Genomic DNA, 25,489 nt, shown 5'->3' with positions numbered 1-25,489 from the left:
TATAATAATAATAATAATAATAATTTTATTTATATAGCGCTCTTTCTCCAATAGGACTCAAGGCGCTTAACAGATACACAGCATAATATAGTACAGAAAAATAATGAAGTACATTTTTCATAAAATACAGAAGCATGAAGATACTAAAAGAGACACTATGGAAATGCTTGAGTAAACAGGAAAGTCTTGAGTCTACTTTTGAAGGATTCTATAGTTGGGGCCTCTCGCACTGTGCTGGGAAGTGAGTTCCATAGAGTCGGAGCCGCATGACTAAAAGCTCGACCCCCAGATGAATTACGGTAGATTCTAGGTACTGCTAAAAGTCCTTCATCTACAGATCGCAGTAATCGAGTGGGGCAGTATGGGATCAGAAGCTGTTTCAGGTACCTTGGGCCTTGGTCATGTAATGCTTTGAAACTCAGTAAGCCAATCTTGAAGAGGATTCGCCATCTTACAGGCAGCCAGTGAAGGGAGTAGAGGATGGGTGTTATGTGGCTGGAACGGGGCTGGTTGGTTAACAGCCTGGCAGCTGTGTTTTGCACCAGCTGTAAGCGTTGCAATTCTTTTGCTGGTAGACCAAGGTAGAGGGCATTACAGTAGTCTAATCGAGATGATACAAATGCATGTATGACTTTTGGCATATCATCTGAGGGAATTAGGTGCTTGATTCTGGCTATGTTCCTCAGGTGAAAGAATGAGGATTTGATTGTGGCTGATATCTGATGTTTAAGTGTCAAGCCATCATCCAGGACAACGCCAAGATTCCGCACATGATCACTGGTCTGTAATTCTGAATCCCCGAGTGTAAGTCCAGTTGGTTGGCTATGCTGCAGTCTTGTCCTTTGATGTTGCGGTCGTATTATAAGGACCTCTGTTTTATCCGGGTTCAGTCGCAGCCAACTGGCGCTCATCCACTCCTGTAGTTCAGCTAGACAGCCATTCAGGGTTGCTACTGGGTTATCAGTGCCCGGAGCAAAGGACAAGTACAGTTGTGTATCATCTGCATAGCAGTGGTAGACCAGGCCATGGCGCCTGATTATTTCGCCCAATGGGAGCATGTATACTGCAAAAAGCATGGGGGATAGTATAGAACCTTGTGGGACACCACATGGCAATGGCACTGGTGGTGATGAGTATAATCCAGATGATACTCTCTGTGACCTGCCTGTGAGAAATGATTTGAACCAGTTTAGGACTGTGCCATCCAGACCACAGAAGTGTATCAGTCGCTCAATCAGAAGCCCGTGGTCCACGGTATCAAATGCTGCCGAGAGATCCAGAAGGATTAATATTGAACAGTCACCTCTGTCTTTTGCCATCAGAAGATCATTTAACACACACACCAGGGCTGTTTCAGTGCTATGTCTTCTCTAGACTTTAGTAAGGCATTTGACACCGTCCCACATCGCAGACTGCTAAATAAACTTGAAAGCGTGGGGGTGGATTATAGAACAGTTAAATGGATAAGAAACTGGTTGCAGGATAGGAAACAGACAGTTGTAGTTAATGGAGTGCAATCTATAGAGGGAAATGTTACCAGTGGAGTACCCCAGGGATATGTACTTGGTCCAGTTCTCTTTAATATCTTTGTTGGTGACAATGCAAATGGTACTGAAGGGAAGGTATGCCTTTTTGCAGATGATACAAAGATATGCAACAGAGTAGACACACCGGGAGGGGTAAAACAAATGATTGATGACCTAGGAAGGCTTGAGAAATGGTCAAGAACATGGCAACTACAGTTTAATGCTAAAAAATTCAAAATCATGCACTTGGGTCTCAAAAACCCAAAGGCTAAATATAGTATCAAGGGTACTATAATGGAAACTATTGAGGAGGAAAGGGATTTAGTAGTCACTAATTCAAGTGACTTGAAGGCAGGAAAGCAATGCAACAAAGCAATGAGAAAGGCAAGTCAGGTGCTTGGTTGCATATGGAGAGGAATCAGTAGCAGGAAAAAAGAAGTGATAATGCCACTGTATAGGTCATTGGTACGACCCCATCTGGAATACTGTGTCCAGTTCTGGAGACCATATCTCCAGAAGGATATAAATACATTAGAGAGTGTACAAAGAAGGGCAACTAAAATGGTGCATGGCCTACATCACAAAACTTAGCCGGAAAGGCTAAAAGATCTTAACATTGTCGAAGTCAAAAATATTACATAAAAAGAACATACAAACTACACAGGAGTCGCTATACTTGCAAATACGCACAGCGAGCACAGCAATATATGGTAACACACTCATTTACACGGACATGCCACAGAGATGGATTCGACACTTATTTCATGCAGTACATAATTATAATAATATCAAGCGCCAGACATCATGATGATTTAAAATTATGTAATGAAGTAATGTCATGTATGTGTATTATTTGAACGAAGCAAGATAGACCTGTCATATTTACTATTAAAGCAACCAGATTAATGTGTAGATTCATTTGATACTGGTTATTAAGTTGTAGGACATTGCAACAAATAATTATGCTAAAATCACTTTTATTAGAATAGATATTCCAAACAGGTAGTGGACAGGAAGCTCAGGCCAGCCCCTCAGACGTCCCCAAGGCTGAACCTGATCAGCACACGAACAAACCAGTGACTCATCATGAATGAGAGTCCCCTCCCCCAAACTATATAACACATTGCTGATCACACAGGAGGCAGTTCCTGTTTTGGCCTCAGAGTAAGATGGAGTCCCAGCATGATTTTACAGAGAGAGAGAGACATAAGCATTGAGGGAATGGTGTTGTATCGCTGGCCTGTAACTGTATGTAACTGTAACTGTAACTGTATGTATTAACTGCTTACTGTATGAGTTGTAACTATAGGTATACTGTACATTGTAATATATTGAATCCATATCCTTTTAATAACAAATATATACATCAATGAGCTTTGGAACTCAGATAATGTGTGGGTGTATTGTTTTCCCTTATGGGATGCAGTGTTTTGCGATGTACAGCGCACTTTTATCGTATATGGTAAAAAGATGCGCCTGGTGTCTGCAGTATATATTAGAGTGGGCATTTTAAATATTTGTGAGAAAGCAATTTGGCCTACACAGATGGGTGCTCGTCCGGGATATCATGGTCTTAATGATGCACTGTACATTACAAACGCGGCTGTAATCGACCGGCTCCGATGGACGCATCGCGACGCTGATGAAAATAACATCCACGTGTATTGTTGTGATATCAGTAAGCCAATGATATGAAATTTCAAGGGACAATGTGTTTCTCATAATATTTAAGATGCTAAAATGTATTTTTATTGTTGCAAAACAAAGTTCAAATAAGTCATACTGTATTTGATTCAGATTGGATTGTTTATCTGTGAAGCAGGTTTCAAAGTACATTTAAAAGTTGCTGCATAGCCTTGATATAGTTTTTTTTTTTAACTTAGGCCTAAAATAACTTCTGGTGCTTGTATAATGTGTGATTTCTTTGTGACGAAGGAAGCCGCATGGTCTGTCCTCCATTTTGGACTAACCACATGGTCTGTCCACCATTTTGTGTAAACCTCATGGATGTGGAAGGGGGAGGAGCAGTGGCCATTTTAGGAAGGTCATTTTCTAAATAGCTGATTTTCACTCTGCTCAGAACAATCAGCTTTCCTTGTTCACATCAAACACCATTTATGAGTTACCAATGCATTTATTTAACCCATGCCATAGTCAATTACAAATAGTTTCAATTGGGCCTAATGAGAGTAAATGGTGAGATAAGTTTTTTTTTTCTGTCCTTCTTGTCTGTGCGTAATTACTTTACATCAAGTGAGGGGATTGCACACAGATAGAAAAAGGAAAGAAAGGGGGTTTTTTCTTCTCTTTTTCCTTCCAAGACTTGTAGAATCTGCTTGCTATAGGATAGCCATTGAAATGTAAATTAACCTGTGTAACTGCTTTTTCTTAGAAGGGAAAAGCAAATAGCTTTGATATGCAAATAAGAGGTAAGGTGTCTCATAGAAGACCAGTGAATGGTACATATATATAATATATTATTATAATTATGTGTATATTTATATCAGTGTATGTTCTGCAAGATAGCTGTCCAATCTGAATCATATCATTTAAATTATTGATTATTGCCAGAGTCATTATAGATCTGTGTGAAATAGGATACATTTGTTGCTATATAGGTAAATTTGAAATAACAGTATTTTAAGGAAGTAAGTGTAAAGACACAAACGCAGGTCTGCATAAAAGTTTATACAGAACAAGTTGTATCTAGTGGGCAATAGTAATTAGTATTGTTCACATTTATAGAGCTGGGTGATTTGTTTTATTGCGGACGCAGGGTTTTGTACACGTGTCTCGGACAAAGTAAAGGACTGCGCACGCAGCGTAAGAGACACGCACGGTACGCTAAGTACAAATTATACAATAGTGTCATTTAGTTCAAAGGTGGGATAGTAGACATTTAATACAATAGCACAAAACTACCCGGTTTCTAAAGCAGATTAGTATAAAACTTTTGTTTAAACTGTATTGCCTCTGGGGTAAAGCTGCCTATCTGAATGAATTGAAATTTTCTGTACAGAAAAACCAAAGTGTATTCGAGTGAGCGAACGTAGGAGTGAGTGGATTTGAACCCCGGAAATCAGGTCCCGTGGTACACCGAGTAAGTGGAGGCTTGGTGGCGCGAGGCCGCTGACTCACGTTAATATAGATTGAAATACGCAATTCCTGTGGAGATTTGCAGAGGAGCGTAATAGGGAATTGTGCACAAACCAAGCATGAAGTCAAAAGAATTGTCTATAGACCTCCGAGACAGGATTGTCTCGAGGCACAAATCTGGGGAAGAATATAGAAAAATATCTGCTGCTTTGAAGGTCCCAATGAGCATAGTGGCCTCCATAATCCGTAAAATGGAAGAAGTTTGGAACCACCAGGACTCTTCCTAGAGCTGGCCGGCTATCTAAACTGAGCGATCAGGGGGAGAAGGGCCATAGTCAGGGAGGTGACCAAGAACCCAATGGTCACTCTGTCAGAGCTACAGCAATCCTCTGTGGAGAGGACAACCATCTCTGCAGCAATCCACCAATCAGGCTTGTATGGTAGAGTGGCCAGACGGAAGCCACTCCTTAGTGAAAACATATAGCAGCCTGCCCGGAGTTTGCCATAATGCACCTGAAGGACTCTCAGACCATGAGAAACAAAACTCTATGGGCTGATGAGACAAAGATTGAACTCTTTGGCGTCAAAGCCAGGCGTCATGTTTGGAGGAAACCAGGAACCTCTCATCACCAGACCAATACCATCCCTACAGTGAAGCATGGTGGTGGCAGCATCATGCTATGGAGATGTTTTTCAGCGGCAGGAACTGGGAGACTAGTCAGGATAGAGGGAAAGATGAATGCTGCAATGTACAGAGACATCCTGAATGAAAACCTGCTCCAGAGCGCTCTTGACCTCAGACTGGGGTGACGATTCATCTTTCAGCAGGACAACGACCCTAAGCCCACAGCCAAGATATCAAAGGAGTGGCTTCAGGATAACTCTGTGAATGTCCTTGAGTGACCCAGCCAGAGCCCAGACTTGAATCCGATTGAACATCTCTGGACAGATCTGAAAATGGCTGTGCACCGACACTTCCCAACCAACCTGATGTAGCTTGAGAAGTGATGCAAAGAGGAATGGGCAAAACTGCCCAAAGATAGGTGTGCCAAGCTTGTAGCATCATATTCAAAAAGACCTGAGGCTGTTATTGCTGCCAGTGTACTTATGTACATGTGATTTCTTAGTTTTTTATTTTTAAAAAATTTACAACAATCTCAAAAAAAACTTTTTTCATGTTGTATTTATGGGGTATTATGTGTAGAATTTTGAGGGGAAAAATTAATTTATTCCATTTTAGAATAAGGATGTAACATAACAAAATGTGGAAAAAATGGGAAGCACTGTGAATACTTTCCGGATGCACTGTAAATATATTCACTGTTAAGGGCCCAATACACTAGAACGATATGTCTGAGGCTGAAGTCGGAGGCGATTTCCCTTGAACTCTCCCGGGAGCTTCCCGGGAGTGGTTACATACGATTCCAAACGATTTGGTCCTTTTTTTTTTCATGCGTTATATTGTATGCGATCCCAGCCATGCCTGCGGGAACTGACATATCACGAGTGCACCAACGATCTAGGGGAGCCGATTTGACCCTCACAGGAACGCGCATCGGATCAGAAACATCTCCAAAATGCCCGATTTCACCCGATATATCGGCACGAATGCCTGAAATTTGCTGAAATCGGGCATCATTGTTCTAGTGTATGGGGCCCTTAAGACTCTGTTAGAGGAAAACTCATAACAATGACTTGCACCTTATGGCGGTGAGAATAATAAACACACTGTGAGCTGATATTATCTAGTCAGCAGTCAGACTGTCTAAACTTTCTTCTCCTCTACAATGTGGATGAATCCTAACATTTCAAGTGCACCATTCAGCTCAGTTATTAACAAACGGTTTGGGTGGGCTGCTCACATCCAAACCACTTAATTAAACCCAATAACCTGCACCAGGTCAAAAGCTAAGAAACTATATGCAAAAAAAGGAAGAAAAGCTATCATAAAGCCATAACGTTATGTAAATAATAGAGAATAGAGAAATAAGAGAATCCCGTACGCTGCAGCGTCAGCTGCAGTAAAGCAGGACGAGTGACAATGCAGCCAGGTGGCAAATATGTACATTCATAAAAAGTAACTATAACTGTCAAGAACACACAATAGTGTTAGTAATTAAAGAGGAAGTACATGCATTCTTGTGCACTAAAGACCACCCATCACCAGTGGAGGTAGCTGAACCAATGATCTTAAGAATGGGCAGCATAGTGGCACAGAGGGAACATGTGAAGGAACATATATAGCTCAATAGGGCGTTGTTAGGTGACAATGATTAACTCTGATTAACATGAACTGTTATTACATGCTTAAATCTTCAGGTCAACCAGACACCAGCTGTCCTGGCACTGAGGAGTTAGGAAGCCCGGGTGTACCAATAAATGGGGCTTGCTTTCACAACTCATAGCTGCTAGATGCTTTTGAAATGGAGCTGTAAAAGCACAGGGGGGGTGGAATGAAGAGAGTTCGGCTTTTACTCTCAGTCCATGAAAGGAACCCTCTGTGTCACCTCTTTATCTGCCACACATTAATCACTGCACTGTGATCAGGGTTATCCTGCAGGACACTTTCAAAGATCCCAAATAAGAGGTCAGAGTTTTAAAGAACAAGATTTAGGAACTGATTTAGAGACTGGCAGCTTGAGATTGAAGAACTGCGTTGACCCATGTCATGCTTCAGTGACTAAAGTGTAGTAATCCACGGGCAATTTAATTCCCAAGTGTGAGTCCTTTGTGTCCGTCTACTGGTAGGAGTGAAGGGTCATTCCACTAAGATATTATAGTTTTTCCAACCCACGGGCCATGAAAACAGGCATTAGCTGGAATGTGAGGACACTTCAACATCTAAACCTCATGAGTTTACATCATTGTTTTGTTGAATTGTAGAAATTGAGGATCATGAACATTTCTTGTAATTTTCTTTCCCTTTAATTTAATGTGCACAGTATAGTAGTGTACCCGACTTAGTGCACCATCCAATAGTTTATGCATATTCTTCTTCATATTATTATACCAATTACACAATGTTTTATGTCTAAATATAAATGTTATAGTATGGTCCCTTTTATTTTCTAAGTGTTCTTTTGCTGTATATCGTTATGTTATTACCTCTAGACTGCTCAGTCCTCACAGACAAGGGATCAGCAGCGCCCATTACACAGTACATAATCAAATGAGCAAACAAGAAAACAGCACTTAAGGGCCGTATTCACGGGCCGATGTGGGAGAGATGTGTGCTGAGCGAACCGCTCAGCACACATCTCTCCCACCGCTCAGCACAGCGCGATATGTGCTGAGCATGCGGGGGGAGACGAGGGGGGGGGGGGCAATCTAGCACCAGCGATAGCGATGCACGGGGCTGCGCATCGCTATCGCTGTAGGGGGTACACACGGAGCGATCATGCTTAAAATTTAAGCAATCTAGTCAGATTGCTTAGATTATCGCTCCGTGAGTAGTAGTACCCCCCTTTACAGTTCAAGACAATATAGGACAGGTATGGAAAACCAGCGCTTAGGTGCCACCAAAGGGAGTAAGGAGTATAAGATTGTGTAAGTAAGAAAAGGAAAGGCACATGAGGAAAGAAGTCCCTGCTCTTGCAAGCTTACAATCTAAAAGGTGAGGCGCTAACAGACCAGGGTGACACAGAAGGGGTAGACATTGAGCATAGACAAGAGGGTTAGGAGGAGAGTTGGCTGGGTTTGGTGAAGAAGTGGGTCTTGAGAGCCCGTTTAAAAGTTTCGTAGAGAGGTCGAGAGTCGGATGGGGAGAGGTAGAGCATTCCAGAGATAGGGAGCAGCACGTGCAAAATCTTGTAGGTAGGAGTGGGAGGAGGTAATCAGTAGGCAGGAGAGACGGTGTGCATTAGCAGAGCGAAGAGGACGGGTGGGAATGTAAAGAGAGATAAGGTCAGAGATGTAAGAGGCAGAAGAGTTGGTGAGGGCTTTGTAGGTGAGTGTGAGAAGCTTGAATTGAAGTCTGAATGGGAATGGTAGCCAGTGAAGGTCCTGCAAGAGAGGGGATGTGGATGTAGTACGTTTGGTGAGGAAGATGAGACGGGCAGCAGCATTGAGGATAGATTGGACTGGAGAGAAGCATTTTTGAGGGAGGCCAGGTAGGAGGAGATTGCAGTAGTCCAATCTGGAGATGACCAGTGAGTGGATGAGGGTCTTCGTAGCATCCTGGGTGAGAAAGGGTATGTTCCTGGAGATGTTTTTTAGATGGAAATGGCAGGTTTGTGAGAGGTGCTGAATGTGTGGGTTGGTGGGGAGAGGGAGGAGTCAAGGATTACTCCAAGACAACGCACTTGGGGGCTAGAGGAGATAGTTGTGCCATCAATGGATAATGAAATTGTGGGAGATGAGATTATGCGGGAGGAAAGATGATCAGCTCAGTCTTAGACATGTTAAGTATAAGAAAGCGCTGGGACATCCAGGAGGAAACAGCAGACAGACACTTTGAGATACAAGTGAGGAGAGCAGGGGAGAGGTCAGGGGAGGAAAGGTAGATTTGAGTATCATCAGCGTAGAGATGATATTTTAAGTCAAAAGAGCTAATGAGCTCACCTAATGAGGATGTGTAGAGAGAGAATAGGAGAGGCCCAAGAACAGAACCTTGGGGGACACCTACTGGTAGAGAAAGTGTGTGTGGGGGGAGGGGGGGGGGGTGGAGTCATGAGAGGGGACAGAGAAGGAACGGTCAGAAAAGTAGGAGGACAGCCAGGAGAGAGCAGTATCAAGCAAACCAAGTGAGTAAAGGATTTGCAGGAGAAGAGGGTGGTCTACAATGTCAAAAGCAGCAGAGAGGTCAGGGAGAATAAGCAGAGAGTAGTGGCCCCTGGAATTAGCAGCAAGGAGGTCATTGCACACTTTCGTGAGGACAGTTTCAGTGGAGTGCTGAGGATGGAAACCAGACTGGAAAGGGTCAAGCACTGAATGGGAAGAAAGATAGACAGTGAGGCGGTTCTAGACAACACGTTCAAGGAGTTTGGAGGCAAAAGGGAGAAGAGAGATGGGTCGGTAGCTGGAGAGATTGGTTGGATCAAGGGTAGGTTTTTTAAGAAAAGGGGAGAGAAGTGCATGCTTGAAGGCAGAAGGGACAGTGCCTGATGAGAGTGAGAGATTGAGTAGATGGGCAAGATGAGAACAGGCAGAAGAGAGGAAGCGGACAAGGCGGGAGGGAATAGGGTCAAGTGGGGAGTTGGTAGGAGGGAAGGAAGGGGGGGGGGGGGAGGGTCGGGAAATGGAGGAGGGGGGTTGCTCAGGTTCTGGTGGGATGTTATGTCCTGACGAATGGAGTCAATTTTGGATGTGAAGTAGGTGGCAAAGTCAAGAGCAGAAAGTGAAAAGGGGAGTTGAGGCGGGGATGAGCAGAGGAGCGAGTTGACAGTGGCAAAGAGGTTTGAGTATTGGGAGGAGATGAGGTTTTTGAAGTAAGATTGTTTAGAGAGGGTAAGGACAGGAAAGTAGGATGAGAGCATAAATCTGTAGTGGAGGAAGTCGGCCTTAGAGCGTGATTTCTTCCACTGTCGCTCAGCGGTACGTGAGCATTTTTGCAGATAACTGGTGCATTTGGTGTGCCAGGGTTGAGGTGTCGATCTGCGAGGGTGAATAGTGGTTGGTGGGGCGAGTCAAGAGCAGAGGTAAGGGATGCACTGTATAAAGAAGTAGCCTGTTCAGGGCAGGAATGAGAGAGAATAAGAGAGAGCAGCGAGTCAAACAGGGAAGATAGGGAAGTGGTGTCAATAGCCTCAATGTTACGCTTTGTGATGGTAGTCTTAGGTGGTAAAGATGGAGAAGCAGTCATTCTGAGTCTGATGCAATGCAGACGATCATGTAATTTGCCTTTTTTTTTTTGCGACTACGCATGCTTCTAAATCCCTAATAAATTGCATGTGTCACACATTTTGTGTGCCTCGAATCGCAGGACCGATTGAGCTGCAATGATACTGGTGAAGCAGGCATGATATAAATGGCAAGCAAGGAATGCCAGATGGGGGACATGGGGCAAGGAATGCCAGGCGTGAGACACAGGGCAAGCAAGGAATGCCAGGCATGAGCCACATGGCAAGCAAGGAATTTTGGGTGTGGGGCACAGGGCAAGCAAGGAATTTTGGGCGTGGGGCACAGGGCAAGCAAGGAATTTTGGGCGTGGGGCACAGGGAAAGGAATGCTGTGACTGGGGCACAGGGCAAGCAAGAAATGTTGTGCGTGAGACACTGGGCAAACAAGAAATGCAGAGCATGGTACACAGGGCAAGCAAGGAATGCCAGACGTGGGGCACAGGGCAAGCAAGGAATGCCTAGTATTGGGCAGAGGGCAAGCAAAGAATGCAGAGCGTGGGGCATAGCCATTTTAGCTTCAAGAAAATAGGATTTTGGTTACCTACCGGTAAATCCTTTTTCTCGTAGTACGTAGAGGATGCTGGGGTCCATATTAGTACCATGGAGGTATAGACGGGTCCACCAGGAGCCATTGGCACTTTAAGAGTTTAATAGTGTGGGCTGGCTCCTCCCTCTATGCCCCTCCTACCAGACTCAGTCTAGAAACTGTGCCCGAGGAGACGACAAACTTTGAGAGAAGGAATAACACAGATAGTGGTGAGATTCATACCAGCTCACACAGACATGAAAATCCGGCCAACATGCCGGAATAACTTCAGCTACAGCTGAAACAGTAAATAACGCAGAACTTACCTAGGAACCAGGTAACACTGAACCAGAAAACCAATGCAGGAAAACGAAGCACTGGGCAGGCACCCAGCATCCTCTATGGACTACGAGAAAAGGATTTACCGGTAGGTAACCAAAATCCTATTTTCTCTTACGTCCTAGAGGCTGCTGGGGTCCATATTAGTACCATGGGGATGTACAAAGCTCCCAGAACGGGAGGGAGAGCGCGGAGGCTCCTGCAACACTGCTTGACCAAACTGGAGGTCACCAGAGGACAAAGTATCGAACTTGTAAAACTTGGCAAACGTGTTCGACACAGACCAAGTAGCTGCTCGGCAGAGTTGCACCGCCGAGACACCCCGGGCAGCCGCCCAGGAAGAGCCCACTTTACGAGTAGAGTGGGCCTTTACAGATTTTGGACACGGCAATCCTGCCGTGGAATAAGCATGCTGGATAGTGAACCTGATCCAGCGTGAAATCGACTGCTTAGAAGCAGGACATCCAATTTTCTTTGGATCATAGAGGACAAACAGAGTCACTTTTACTATGACGAGCGGTCCTCTTCACGTAAATCTTCAATGTCCTCACTACATCCAAGGCGTTTGAAGCAATAGAGGAGTCAGTAGCCACTGGCACCACAATAGGTTGGTTGATGTGGAAAGCCGACACAACCTTAGGTAGGAACTGTGGACGAGTCCTAAGTTCCGCCCTGTCTTCATGGAAGATCAGATAGGGGCTTTTACAAGATAAAGCCCCCAATTCCGACACGCGTCGTGCAGAAGCCAAGGCCAACAAGGTGACCGCCTTCCACGTGAGAAACTTGAGATCAGCCTCCTGTAGAGGCTCAAACCAATCAGATTGCAGGAACTGCAACACCACATCAAGATCCCATGGAGCCATAGGCGCCACAGAGGGAGGCAGGATGTGCAGAACTCCTTTCAAAAAGGTCTGAACCTCAGGAAGAACAGCCAATTGTTTTTGGAAGAAGATGGACAAAGCAGAGATCTGGACCTTGATGGAGCCCAGTCTCAGTCCCAAATCCACCCCTGCTTGCAGGAAAAGGAGAAAACGTCCAAGTTGAAACTCCACCGCCGGAAACATCTTGGCCTCACACCAAGAAACATATTTCTTCTAATGCGATGGTATTGCTTAGACGTTATCCCCTTCCTGGCCTGTATCAGGGTAGGAATGACCTCACACGGGATACCCTTCCAAGCTAAGATCTGGCGTTCAACCGCCATGCCGTCAAACGAAGCCGCGGTAAGTCTTGATAAGCGAACGGCCCCTGCAGAAGCAGAGCCTCCCGAAGAGGTAAAGGCCGTGGATCTTCCAGCAGAAGATCCAGCAGATCCGCGTACCAAGCCCTCCTTGGCCAGTCCGGAGCAATGAGGATTGCCAGAACCTCTGTTCTTCTCACGAGCTGAAGAACCTTTGGTATCAGAGGAAGTAGAGGGAACACATACACTGACTTGAACACCCACGGTGTTACCAGTGCGTCCACCGCCACTGCCTGTGGGTCTCTTGACCTGGAACAGTACCTCCGTAGATTTTTGTTGAGGCGGGAGGCCATCAGGTCTATGTGAGGAACCCCCCACCAACCGGTTACCTCCTTGAACACCTCCGGATGGAGGCCCCACTCCCCTGGATGGAGATCGTGTCTGCTGAGGAAGCTGCTTCCCAGTTGTCTACGCCCGGAATGAAGATTGCAGACATCGCCACCGCGTGCCTTTCTGCCCAGATGAGGATTTTTGACACCTCTGCCATGGCAGCTCTGCTCTTCGTTCTGCCTTGTCGGTTTATGTAGGCCACCGTGGTCACATTGTCCGACTGCACCTGAACAGCCCGATCCTGTAGAAGGTGTGCTGCTTACAGAAGAGCGTTGTAAACGGCCCTGAGTTCCAGGATGTTTATTGGGAGAAGCGACTCTTGATCCAACCATCGTCCCTGAAAGGTTTCCCCCAGAGCGACTGCTCCCCAACCTCTTAGACTTGCATCTGTGGTTAAAAGGATCCAGTCTTGAATTCCGAACCTTCTCCCTTCCAGAGGGTGTGGAAGTTGCAGCCACCAAAGGAGTGAAATCCTGGCTTTCGTAGACAGGCGTATCCTCTTGTGCATGTGTAGGTGACAGCCCGGCCACTGGTCCAATAGGTCCAGCTGAAAAGGTCGGGCATGAAACCTGCCATACTGCAGAGCCTCATAGGCAGCAGCCATCTTCCCCAGAAGGCGTATGCATTGATGAACCGATACCCGGGCAGGCTTTAGGACCTCCCGGACCATTGCTTGAATCACCAACGCTTTCTCCACCGGGAGAAACACCCTCTGCACTTCCGTGTTGAGGATCATTCCCAGGAACGACAGCCGCCATGTCGGCTCCAAATGAGACTTTGGAAGGTTTAGGATCCAACCGTGCCTCCTGAGCAGCCGCGTCGTGAGCGCGATGGAAAGCAACAACCTCTCCCTGGACGACGCCTTGATCAGAAGATCGTCCAGATATGGAATTATGTTCACCCCCTGTTTGCGGAGGAGAACCATCATCTCCGCCATCACCTTGGTGAAGATCCTCGGTGGAGAGGCCAAACGGTAGCACCTGGAACTGATAGTGATTGTCTATCAGCGCAAACCTGAGATATGCTTGATGCAGCGCCCAAATGGGAATGTGGAGGTAAGCATCCTTGATGTCCAGGGACACCAGGAACTCCCCCTCCAACAGTCCTGAGATGACAGCTCTCAGAGATTCCATCTTGAATTTGAACTCCCTGAGATAAGGATTCAAAGATTTTAAGTTTAGAATAGGCCGTACCGAACCATCCGGTTTCAGTACCACAAAAAGGTTCGAATGTTAACCCTTGTTCCACTGCTGAAGTGGGACCGGAACAATGACCTTTGATACCACCAATTTTCCGATGGCCTCCAGAAGAATTGTCCTGTCTGCAAGCAGGGCTGGCAAGCCTGACTTGAAGAAACGGTGAGGCGGGGGATCTTGAAACTCCAGTCTGTACCCTCTGGACACTATCTCCAGAATCCAGGGGTCCAGACCCGACGACACCCAGACGTGGCTGAACTGCCAGAGTCTTGCCCCCACCTGACCTTCCTCCAGGCCTAGCTGTCCACAGTCATGAGAAGGACTTAGGGGTATCAGAAGCGGGCTTCTGGACCTGGGAACCTGCGGGAGCAGTTTTTTTTCCTTGGGCACGACCACCTCTGAAGAAGGTGTTTGAAGGCTTTTTCTTTCTAGGCCTCGCGGGCCGAAAGGACTGCGACGTGGTAGATGAAAAAGGCTTCTTCGTAGCAGGTGCAGCTGAGGGGAGAAAAGGAGACTTACCCGCGGTAGCCGTGGCAATCCACGCATCCAGCGCCTCCCCAAAGAGAGCCTGACCCTTGTATGGTAAGCCCTCCACACACTTCCTGGATTCCAAGTACGCAGACCAGTTGCGCAGCCAGAGACCTCTGCGAGCCGAGACGGACATGGAAGAGATCCCCGCAGCCATGGAACCCAGGTCCTTCATGTAACCCACCAGGAACCCTGCAGAATCCTGAATATTACGTAAAAATAAATCAACGTCACCTTTGTCCAGTGTAGTCGATTCCTCCTGCAGAGTGATTGACCACCTGGCAATAGCTTTAGCAATCCAAGCACAGGCTATAGTAGGCCGCAATAGAGCCCCTGAAGCCGTGTAAATAGATTTCAGTGTAGCATCCACCTTGCGATCTGCCGGGTCCTTTAACGCGGTAGATCCCGTGACCGGTAATACCACCTGCTTGGACAGCCTGGATACAGAGGCGTCAACTATTGGCGGGGACTCCCATCTCTTCCTATCTTCCTCTGGGAAGGGAAAAGCCACCAAGACCCTCTTGGGAATCTGGAATTTCTTTTCTGGAGTTTCCCATGCCTTTTCAAAGATAACATTCAAATCTTTGGATGCCGGGAAGGTGAGGGGGGGCTTCTTCTTATCCGTAAAGAAGGCCTCCTCCACCTGTTCCGGAGCTGTGTCCGAAATGTGTAAAACATCCCTAACAGCCTTAATCATCAACTGCACCCCCTTGGCAAGTGATGCCGTCCCCCTCAACACATCCCCATCACCGTTGCAGTGTCAGAGTCAGGTCCGTGTCATCCTGCATAATTGCAAGCGCAATTTTATGAGAATGTACCGCAAGGGACCCCGAGGAGGCAGAATCAGACCATACCACCATAGAGGACTGGAGGACCTGAGTGGCATGCTCAGTCCTAGCAACCCTATCAGAAATCTGAGAAATAGTCCCCCTCAGAGAGACTAACCATTCTGGGTCTCTAGCTGGGATCTGAGCTAAAACAGTGCAATCCTGATTACATGGAATGGAGTCTTCCTGTGAAGACAAATCCTCTGCAGCATATGAAACAGTGTCCCTACACATGTTGTCACACACACTCAAACACCCCACAAACACACAGGGTATTATGTAGACAGAGTTTCCCCCCCAAGAATGGCAGAGAGACACAGAGATTGGAGCCAACCCACACACAGCGCTTTTCAGGTAAAGGGAGTCAATTCCCAGCGCTGACTGTGTCCCTTAATAGGTGACACAGCCTTTAAGCAGCCTCCCCTCCCTTCTACAGCCCCCTGGTACCGTACAGACTGCTGGAGAAAGCTCTGGAGGGACCTGGATCCAGTGAACCGTGACTGCAGGCACGAAAAATGGCGCTGAACGCTGCTGGGTCCGCTCCGAGGAGAAGCTCCGTCCCCTTCAATGGCGCTGTCTTCCCGCTCACATGAGGATTATACTGGACCGGAGGATTGTGCTGACCTGGGTCCGCAGACCCCGACATGCCTGAAAAACCAGTGTAGGGTCCTGAGCTGGCCCAGGGCGCTCCCTCCCAGCGCCGCACCAAGATACCGCTGAGCCTTTCAGGAGCGCGGGTGAGACCGCGCTCCTGACCCTGTAGCTGCCCTCTTCACACTGTCCCCCCGCTTGCAAGGGGGGACAGTGACTCACTTACCACACTTCAGCTCCTGAGGGGGTGGCGGCTGGCTGCCGGGGCGAGCGTTCCCCTGCGGCGGGGCGCGATCAGACCCCTCTGGAGCCAACATCCAGTCAGTGGGAGCAGTGGCTCAAGACCCCGCGGTGCGGACACTGCTCCCTTCCCCCAGTCCCACGCTGCAGGGAGGCTGTCGACAACAGCCTCCCTGTAAAATAAAAAGGAAGAAAAATACTCTTTACCAAGAGAACTCTGTAGAGCTCCCCTAGCTGTGACCGGCTCCTCCGGGCACATTTTCTAAACTGAGTCTGGTAGGAGGGGCATAAAGGGAGGAGCCAGCCCACACTATTAAACTCTTAACATGCCAATGGCTCCTGGTGGACCCGTCTATACCCCCATGGTACTAATATGAACCCCAGCATCCTCCAGAATGTAAGAGAAAATGCCATGCACTGGTCCTCTAACTTAAACAGCGAGAAAAATGATTATACCATATAAATGTAAGCAGCTTTTATATTACCCGGGGGGATGGGAAATCCCAAAATGTTTAATCTAGCAGACTCCTGGGACTTGTCAGGCTCAGTGCTACGCTTTCATGACACAGTCCTCCTAAGTGCTGCATTTGTGTGGTGAGTACCTGTATCTGAGCCACAGCTGAGAACATACAGCAATAATACCAACAGTAATAATATTCATATGGCGTCTGGTACTTACAGTTTTTGTACCATGCTGCAGTGTGATCTCATGCGAGTCTGGAATCCTTTTCACAAGGTTCTAGAATAACAAACATCAATTTACAATGAATTAGATATACAGTAAATGTTTTGCATCACTGTGTCTGTATAATATATACTATATAATATATGAACTATGGAGACAAAAAATAAGAATTTACTTACCGATAATTCTATTTCTCGTAGTCCGTAGTGGATGCTGGGGACTCCGTCAGGACCATGGGGAATAGCGGCTCCGCAGGAGACAGGGCACAAAAATAAAGCTTTAGGATTAGGTGGTGTGTACTGGCTCCTCCCCCTATGACCCTCCTCCAAGCCTCAGTTAGGATACTGTGCCCGGACGAGCGTACACAATAAGGAAGGATATTGAATCCCGGGTAAGACTCATACCAGCCACACCAATCACACCGTATAACTTGTGATCTGAACCCAGTTAACAGTATGACAAACGTAGGAGCCTCTGAACAGACGGCTTACAACAATAACAACCCGAATTTGTTTGTAACAATAACTACGTACAAGTATTGCAGACAATCCGCACTTGGGATGGGCGCCCAGCATCCACTACGGACTACGAGAAATAGAATTATCGGTAAGTAAATTCTTATTTTCTCTAACGTCCTAAGTGGATGCTGGGGACTCCGTCAGGACCATGGGGATTATACCAAAGCTCCCAAACGGGCGGGAGAGTGCGGATGACTTTGCAGCACCGAATGAGAGAACTCAAGGTCCTCCTCAGCCAGGGTATCAAATTTGTAGAATTTTGCAAACGTGTTTTCCCCTGACCAAGTAGCAGCTCGGCAGAGTTGTAATGCCGAGACCCCCCGGGCAGCCGCCCAGGATGAGCCCACTTTCCTTGTGGAATGGGCCTTGACAGATTTAGGTTGTGGCAAGCCTGCCACAGAATGTGCAAGTTGAATTGTGCTACAAATCCAACGAGCAATCGTCTGCTTAGAAGCAGGAGCACCCATCTTGTTGGGTGCATACAATATAAACAGTGAGTCAGACTTTCTGACTCCCGCCGTTCTTGAAATATATATTTTCAATGCCCGGACCACGTCCAACAACTTGGAATCCTCCAAATCGTTAGTAGTCGCAGGCACCACAATAGGCTGGTTCAGGTGAAACGCTGACACCACCTTAGGCAGAAAATGAGGATGTGTCCGCAGTTCTGCCCTGTCCGTATGGAAAATCAGATATGGGCTCTTATATGATAAAGCCGCCAATTCTGATACTCTCCTGGCTGAAGCCAGGGCCAGTAGCATGGTTACTTTCCATGTAAGATACTTCAACTCCACCGATTTGAGCGGCTCAAACCAATGGGATTTGAGAAAATCCAAGACTACATTAAGATCCCACGGTGCCACTGGGGGCACAACCGGGGGCTGTATATGTAGTACTCCTTTTACAAAAGTCTGGACTTCAGGAACTGAAGCCAATTCTTTCTGGAAGAAAATCGACAGGGCCGAAATTTGAACCTTAATGGACCCCAATTTGAGGCCCATAGACAATCCTGTTTGCAGGAAATGTAGGAATCGACCCAGTTGAAATTCCTCCGTGGGGGCCTTCCTGGCCTCACACCACGCAACATATTTTCTCCAAATGCGGTGATAATGTTGTGCAGTCACCTCCTTCCTGGCTTTTACCAGTGTAGGAATGACCTCTTCCGGAATGCCTTTTTCCCTTAGAATTCGGCGTTCAACCGCCATGCCGTCAAACGCAGCCGCGGTAAGTCTTGGAATAGACACGGTCCCTGCTGAAGCAGGTCCCATCTTAGAGGTAGAGGCCACGGATCCTCCGTGAGCATCTCTTGAAGTTCCGGGTACCAAGTTCTTCTTGGCCAATCCGGAGCCACTAGTATCGTTCTTACTCCCTTTTGCCGTATAATTCTCAGTACTTTTGGTATGAGAGGCAGAGGAGGGAACTCATACACTGACTGGAACACCCACGGTGTTACCAGAGCGTCCACAGCTATTGCCTGAGGGTCTCTTGACCTGGCGCAATACCTGTCCAGTTTTTTGTTGAGGCGGGACGCCATCATATCCACCATTGGTTTTTCCCAACGGTTCACAATCATGTGGAAGACTTCTGGATGAAGTCCCCACTCTCCCGGGTGTAGATCGTGTCTGCTGAGGAAGTCTGCTTCCCAGTTGTCCACTCCCGGAATGAATACTGCTGACAGTGCTATCACATGATCTTCCGCCCAGCGAAGAATCCTTGCAGCTTCTGCCATTGCTGTCCTGCTTCTTGTGCCGCCCTGTCTGTTTACGTGGGCGACTGCCGTGATGTTGTCCGACTGGATCAACACCGGCTGACCCTGAAGCAGGGGTTTTGCCAGACTTAGAGCATTGTAAATCGCTCTTAGCTCCAGTATATTTATGTGAAGAGACATCTCCAGGCTTGACCATACTCCCTGGAAGTTTCTTCCCTGTGTGACCGCTCCCCAGCCTCTCAGACTGGCATCCGTGGTCACCAGGACCCAGTCCTGTATGCCGAATCTGCGGCCCTCTAACAGATGAGCACTCTGCAACCACCACAGAAGAGACACCCTTGTCCGTGGCGATAAGGTTATCCGCTGATGCATCTGCAGATGTGATGCGGACCATTTGTCCAGCAGATCCCACTGAAAAGTTCGTGCGTGGAATCTGACGAATGGAATCGCTTCGTAAGAAGCCACCATCTTTCCCAGGACTCTTGTGCATTGATGCACAGACACTTTTCCTGGTTTTAGGAGGTTCCTGACAAGTTCGGATAACTCCCTGGCTTTCTCCTCCGGAAGAAACACCTTTTTCTGAACCGTGTCCAGAATCATTCCCAGGAACAGCAGACGTGTCGTCGGGGTCAACTGAGATTTTGGAAAATTCAGAATCCACCCGTGTTGTTGCAGCACTAGTCGGGTTAGTGCTACTCCGTCCTCCAGCTGTTCTCTGGACCTTGCCCTTATCAGGAGATCGTCCAAGTAAGGGATAATTAATACGCCTCTTCTTCGCAGAAGAATCATCATTTCGGCCATTACCTTGGTAAAAACCCGAGGTGCCGTGGACAATCCAAACGGCAGCGTCTGAAACTGATAATGACAGTTTTGCACCACGAACCTGAGGTACCCTTGATGTGAAGGGCAAATTGGGACATGCAGGTAAGCATCCTTTATGTCCAGGGACACCATAAAGTCCCCTTCTTCCAGATTCGCTATCACTGCTCTGAGTGACTCCATCTTGAACTTGAATTTTTGTATGTACAGGTTCAAAGATTTCAGATTTAGAATAGGTCTTACCGAGCCGTCCGGCTTCGGTACCACAAATAGCGTGGAGTAATACCCCTTTCCCTGTTGTAGGAGGGGAACCTTGACTATCACCTGCTGAGAAAACAGCTTGTGAATGGCTTCCAATACCGTCGCCCTGTCTGAGGGAGACGTTGGCAAAGCAGACTTTAGGAACCGGCGAGGGGGAGACTTCTCGAATTCCAACCTGTAACCCTGAGATACTACCTGCAGGATCCAGGGGTCCACCTGTGAGCAAGCCCACTGTGCGCTGAAATTCTTGAGTCGACCCCCCACCGCTCCTGAGTCCGCTTGTAAGGCCCCAGCGTCATGCTGAGGGCTTTGCAGAACCCTGAGAGGGCTTCTGTTCCTGGGCAGGGGCTGCTTGCTGCCCTCTCTTACCCCTTCCTCTGCCCCGAGGCAGATATGACTGTCCTTTTGTCCGCTTGTTCTTATAGGACCGAAAGGACTGCGGCTGAAAAGACGGTGTCTTTTTCTGTTGGGAGGGGGTCTGAGGTAAAAAGGTGGATTTTCCGGCAGTTGCCGTGGCCACCAGAACCGATAGACCGACGCCAAATAATTCCTCCCCTTTATACGGCAATACTTCCATATGTCTTTTGGAATCCGCATCACCTGACCACTGTCGCGTCCATAAACTCCTTCTGGCAGATATGGACATCGCATTTACTCTCGATGCCAGAGTGCAAATATCTCTCTGTCTCGCATATAAAGGAAAGCATCCTTTAATTGCTCTATAGTCAATAAAATACTGTCCCTATCCAGGGTATCAATATTTTCAGTCAGGGAATCCAACCAGACGACCCCAGCACTGCACATCCAGGCTGAGGCGATGGCTGGTCGCAGTATAACACCAGTATGTGTGTATATACTTTTTAGGGTAGTTTCCAGTCTCCTATCAGCTGGATCCCTGAGGGCGGCCGTATCAGGAGACGGTAACGCCACTTGTTTTGATAAGCGTGTGAGCGCCTTATCCACCCTAGGGGGTGTTTCCCAGCGCGCCCTAACCTCTGGCGGGAAAGGGTATAATGCTAATAACTTTTTTGAAATTAGCACTTTTCTATCTGGGTTAACCCACGCTTCATCACATACATCATTTAATTCCTCTGATTCAGGAAAAACTACAGGTAGTTTTTTCACCCCCCACATAATACCCCTTTTTGTGGTACTTGCAGCATCAGAGATATGCAAAGCCTCCTTCATTGCCGTGATCATATAACGTGTGGCCCTACTTGAAAATACGTTTGTTTCATCACCGTCGACACTAGATTCAGTGTCTGTGTCTGGGTCTGTGTCGACCGACTGAGGTAAAGGGCGCTTTACAGCCCCTGACGGTGTCTGAGACGCCTGGGCAGGTACTAACTGGTTTGCCGGCCGTCTCATGTCGTCAACTGATTTTTGTAATGTGCTGACATTATCACGTAATTCCATAAACAAAGCCATCCATTCCGGTGTCGACTCCCTGGGGGGTGACATCACCATTATCGGCAATTTCTCTGCCTCCACACCAACATCGTCCTCATACATGTCGACACACACGTACCGACACACAGCAGACACACAGGGAATGCTCTTATCGAAGACAGGACCCCACTAGCCCTTTGGGGAGACAGAGGGAGAGTTTGCCAGCACACACCCAAGCGCTATAATATATATGGGAACAACCTTATATAAGTGTTGTTCCTTATAGCAGCTTAAATATATCAAAATATCGCCAAAAAATGCCCCCCCTCTCTGTTTTACCCTGTTTCTGTAGTGCAGTGCAGGGGAGAGTCCTGGGAGCCTTCCTCACAGCGGAGCTGAGCAGGAAAATGGCGCTGTGTGCTGAGAAGAATAAGCCCCGCCCCCTATTTCGGCAGGCTTTTCTCCCGGAGTTTTAGATATCTGGCATGGGTTAAATACATACATATAGCCTCAATGGCTATATGTGATGTATTCTTTTGCCATAAAGGTATTAAATATTGCTGCCCAGGGCGCCCCCAGCAGCGCCCTGCACCCTCCGTGACCGCTTGGTGTGAAGTGTGTGACAACAATGGCGCACAGGTGCAGTGCTGTGTGCTACCTTCATGAAGACTGAAAAGCCTTCTGCCGCCTGTTTCCGGACCTTCAATCTTCAGCATCTGTAAGGGGGGTCGGCGGCGCGGCTCCGGGACGAACCCCAGGGTGAGACCTGTGTTCCGACTCCCTCTGGAGCTAATGGTGTCCAGTAGCCTAAGAATCCAATCCATCCTGCACGCAAGTGAGTTGAAATTCTCTCCCCTAAGTCCCTCGATGCAGTGAGCCTGTTGCCAGCAGGACTCACTGAAAATAAAAACCTAAAAACTTTTTCTAAGCAGCTCTTTAGGAGAGCCACCTAGATTGCACCCTGCTCGGACGGGCACAAAAACCTAACTGAGGCTTGGAGGAGGGTCATAGGGGGAGGAGCCAGTACACACCACCTAATCCTAAAGCTTTATTTTTGTGCCCTGTCTCCTGCGGAGCCGCTATTCCCCATGGTCCTGACGGAGTCCCCAGCATCCACTTAGGACGTTAGGGAAATGAAATTTTCAGACTTCTTGTGTGTCTGTTCGTTTCAGCATCACGCAAAAACTACTGGGTGAATTTGAATGGTGCATCAACTACTGGCTAGCTTAGTGACCTATGAAACAGAGGTATGTATGATCTCGATGTGACATAAGGGAGGGGAGCAATAAAGGAAAAACTACATGCTTGACACTTGGCGCGTGCAGTGTGTGGGCTTCTTAAATCCGAAAATGACTATATGCAGGTTATTTCTGAACTCACTGGGGTCAATTCTATTCGGCAACTAAAGAATAGCGCCGGGAATTAGCTCCCGACGCTATTCAATTCAGCTAAAGTTAAGTCGGCGATGTCCCGTTCTCGCCGACTTAACAGGTAGTTTTGTCGGGAGAACGGGCATTCTCCGACTTAACTACCCGGCGCGAGGCTGATTCCCGACAGAATCAGCCTCGCGCCGGCCGCGAGGCAGCACTTTTGTCGGGTTTCTTCTCTCATCCCCCGGGGATGAGAGAAGAATTCCCGACAATTGCGGGTCACTAGCAGCTGAATTGAATAGCGTCGGGAGCTAATTCCCGGCGCTATTCTTTAGTTGCCGAATAGAATTGACCCCACTTAGTGCAACTGGACTTCAAGCGCACAACACTGCAGTAAAACTTGGTGTTCCCATCACGCTTCTGCAGAACTTGTCTCCACCCAAGTTATGCCACAGAATTAGGTTTCTCTGCAGAGTAACTGCTTTGCAGAGGAACCTATTTGAGACAGAGGGGCAGATTTATTAAGCTCGGTGAAGTGATAAAGTGGAAGGTGATAAAGTACCAGCCAATCAGCTCCTAACTGCCATGTTACAGGCTGGGTTTGAAAAATGACAGTTAGGAGCTGACTGGCTGGTGCTTTATCACCTTCCATTTTATCACTTTACCAGGCTTAATAAATCTGCCCCACAGATTCTAATGGGATGTGGCACAGGTGATATTGTGTTTATACCATGTATTCCCCTTATCCCTAGCAATTTTCCTTTTCTATTCAAGCGTCTGCAGTTTCCTCTAAGCATCTGCTTAGCTATGACAATCAACAAGTCACAGGGGCAAACGCTCAGGGCTGCAGCCGTTGATCTCAGGACCAGCTGCTTCGCCCATGGGCAGCTTTACATGGCTTGCTCAAGTTAGTAGCCCAAACATTTTTTTGTGTTAATCCCTGAAGGAAAAACTGACAAATATTATTTACAAATACATTTTTTGATCAATGTGTACAATATAAAATATACATCACAATATTTGATGGCACTACTGTCTTTGTAAAATTAGTTCCACTGAGCAATAACAGACATGTCAGTTAGGAGCTGATTAGCTGGTACTTTATTTCTGCCCATTTTCTCTCTCTCCAAGGCTTAGTACATAGGGAATCACTCCGATCCGATAGCACGCTGCAGTTGTTCGCAGTGCAGCGATCGGGTCAGAAACTGCGCTGGCGGTAACGTCGTTACCTAGCGATCGCCTCTGCCTGATTGACAGGCAGAGGCAGTCGCTGGGTGGGAGGGGGCGGCATGGCGGCATTCGGCCAGCGTTTTCGGGGTGCGGTCCGGCCACCGCAGGCGTGGCCGGACCATGTGGGGGGCGGGCCGCAGCGGCTGCGTGACTTCACACGCAGCAGCTGCGACCCGGGGCAGCGACAAGCAACTCCCGGCCAGCCGCAGGAGCTGCGCTGGCCAGGAGTTACTCTTCAAGTACAAAAGCATCGCCACTGTGCAATGCTTTTGTACTTGTGCGGGAGAAGGGGGGGGGGGCCGGACCGACATGCGGGGCGGACTATCCCTGTGCTGGGCGTCCCCCCGCATGTCTGGGAAGATGATCGTAGATGTGCTAAATTAAGCTACGATCAACTCGGAATGACCTCCATAGATCCCTATGTCACTAATCCGAGAATATTCCAAGATGATAACCTATGAATAAAATTGGCGGGGGGCTACAGGTAGAGTGGGGTTAAAAAGATCCCCAGCAGCTTTGATGGCAAGCTAAACTAAAAGCAGATTTAGGAGTCTATTTACTAAGCCTTAGATGGAGATAAAGTACCAGCCAATCAGCTCATAACTGCCATGTCACAGGTTGGGTTTGAAAAATGACAGTTAGGAGCTGATTGGCTGGTACTTTATCTCCGTCCACTTTATCACCATGCAAGGCTTAGTAAATAGACCCCTCGTCCCTGCAACATGAATATTATTATTCTAACAGCCTATAGCTCACTATCACTATTACAAAAGTGAAAATAGAAAAACATTAACCTGTATAAAGAATTTAAAAAAAGAACAAATGATTTCCAAGAAAATGGTCAATGCCGATAGTTATTTATTTATTTATTTGACAATACTTCTATCCTTTTATTTTTTTTTTGTTATATTGGTGACTTTGTAGCTTAAACAAAGCAGCCATAAATATCCTGAACCAATAAGACATAATAATAACAAAATAAAAATAAATACATAATAGAATAAAAATAATACAAGCACATAACCGGATGCGATTGGGTAAATTGCTGTGAAGGAAACAGCGGAAATAGAAAAAAAAGGTTTCAAAATGTTATGTGGACAAGAACGGACTTCCACCGCAGCAGAGCTGCCAACATCAGAACACTGTATCAGGGGAAGTATTGCTGCACTGCAGACAGGCCGAACTAGGTAACCATAAGGCAATCAGACCCAGTAACAGCAACAGAAAGGTTAG

The 25,489-nt window shown here is 47.2% G+C and overlaps 1 protein-coding gene across 1 annotated transcript in view; it reads right to left on the bottom strand.

The window, feature by feature from the left end:
* WDR70 (WD repeat domain 70) overlaps positions 1 to 25,489 on the bottom strand; it is a 672,355-nt gene that overhangs the window by 571,336 nt on the left and 75,530 nt on the right. The window contains exon 7 of the mRNA XM_063961183.1: positions 16,956 to 17,015. Within this exon, the coding sequence (XP_063817253.1) occupies positions 16,956 to 17,015 (60 nt within the window). The remainder of the gene's footprint in view (positions 1 to 16,955; positions 17,016 to 25,489) is intronic.

This window comes from Pseudophryne corroboree, chromosome 1 (assembly GCF_028390025.1).
Source record: "Pseudophryne corroboree isolate aPseCor3 chromosome 1, aPseCor3.hap2, whole genome shotgun sequence".
Lineage (NCBI taxonomy): Eukaryota > Metazoa > Chordata > Amphibia > Anura > Myobatrachidae > Pseudophryne > Pseudophryne corroboree.
This window is presented reverse-complemented; position numbering and strand designations above follow the sequence as displayed.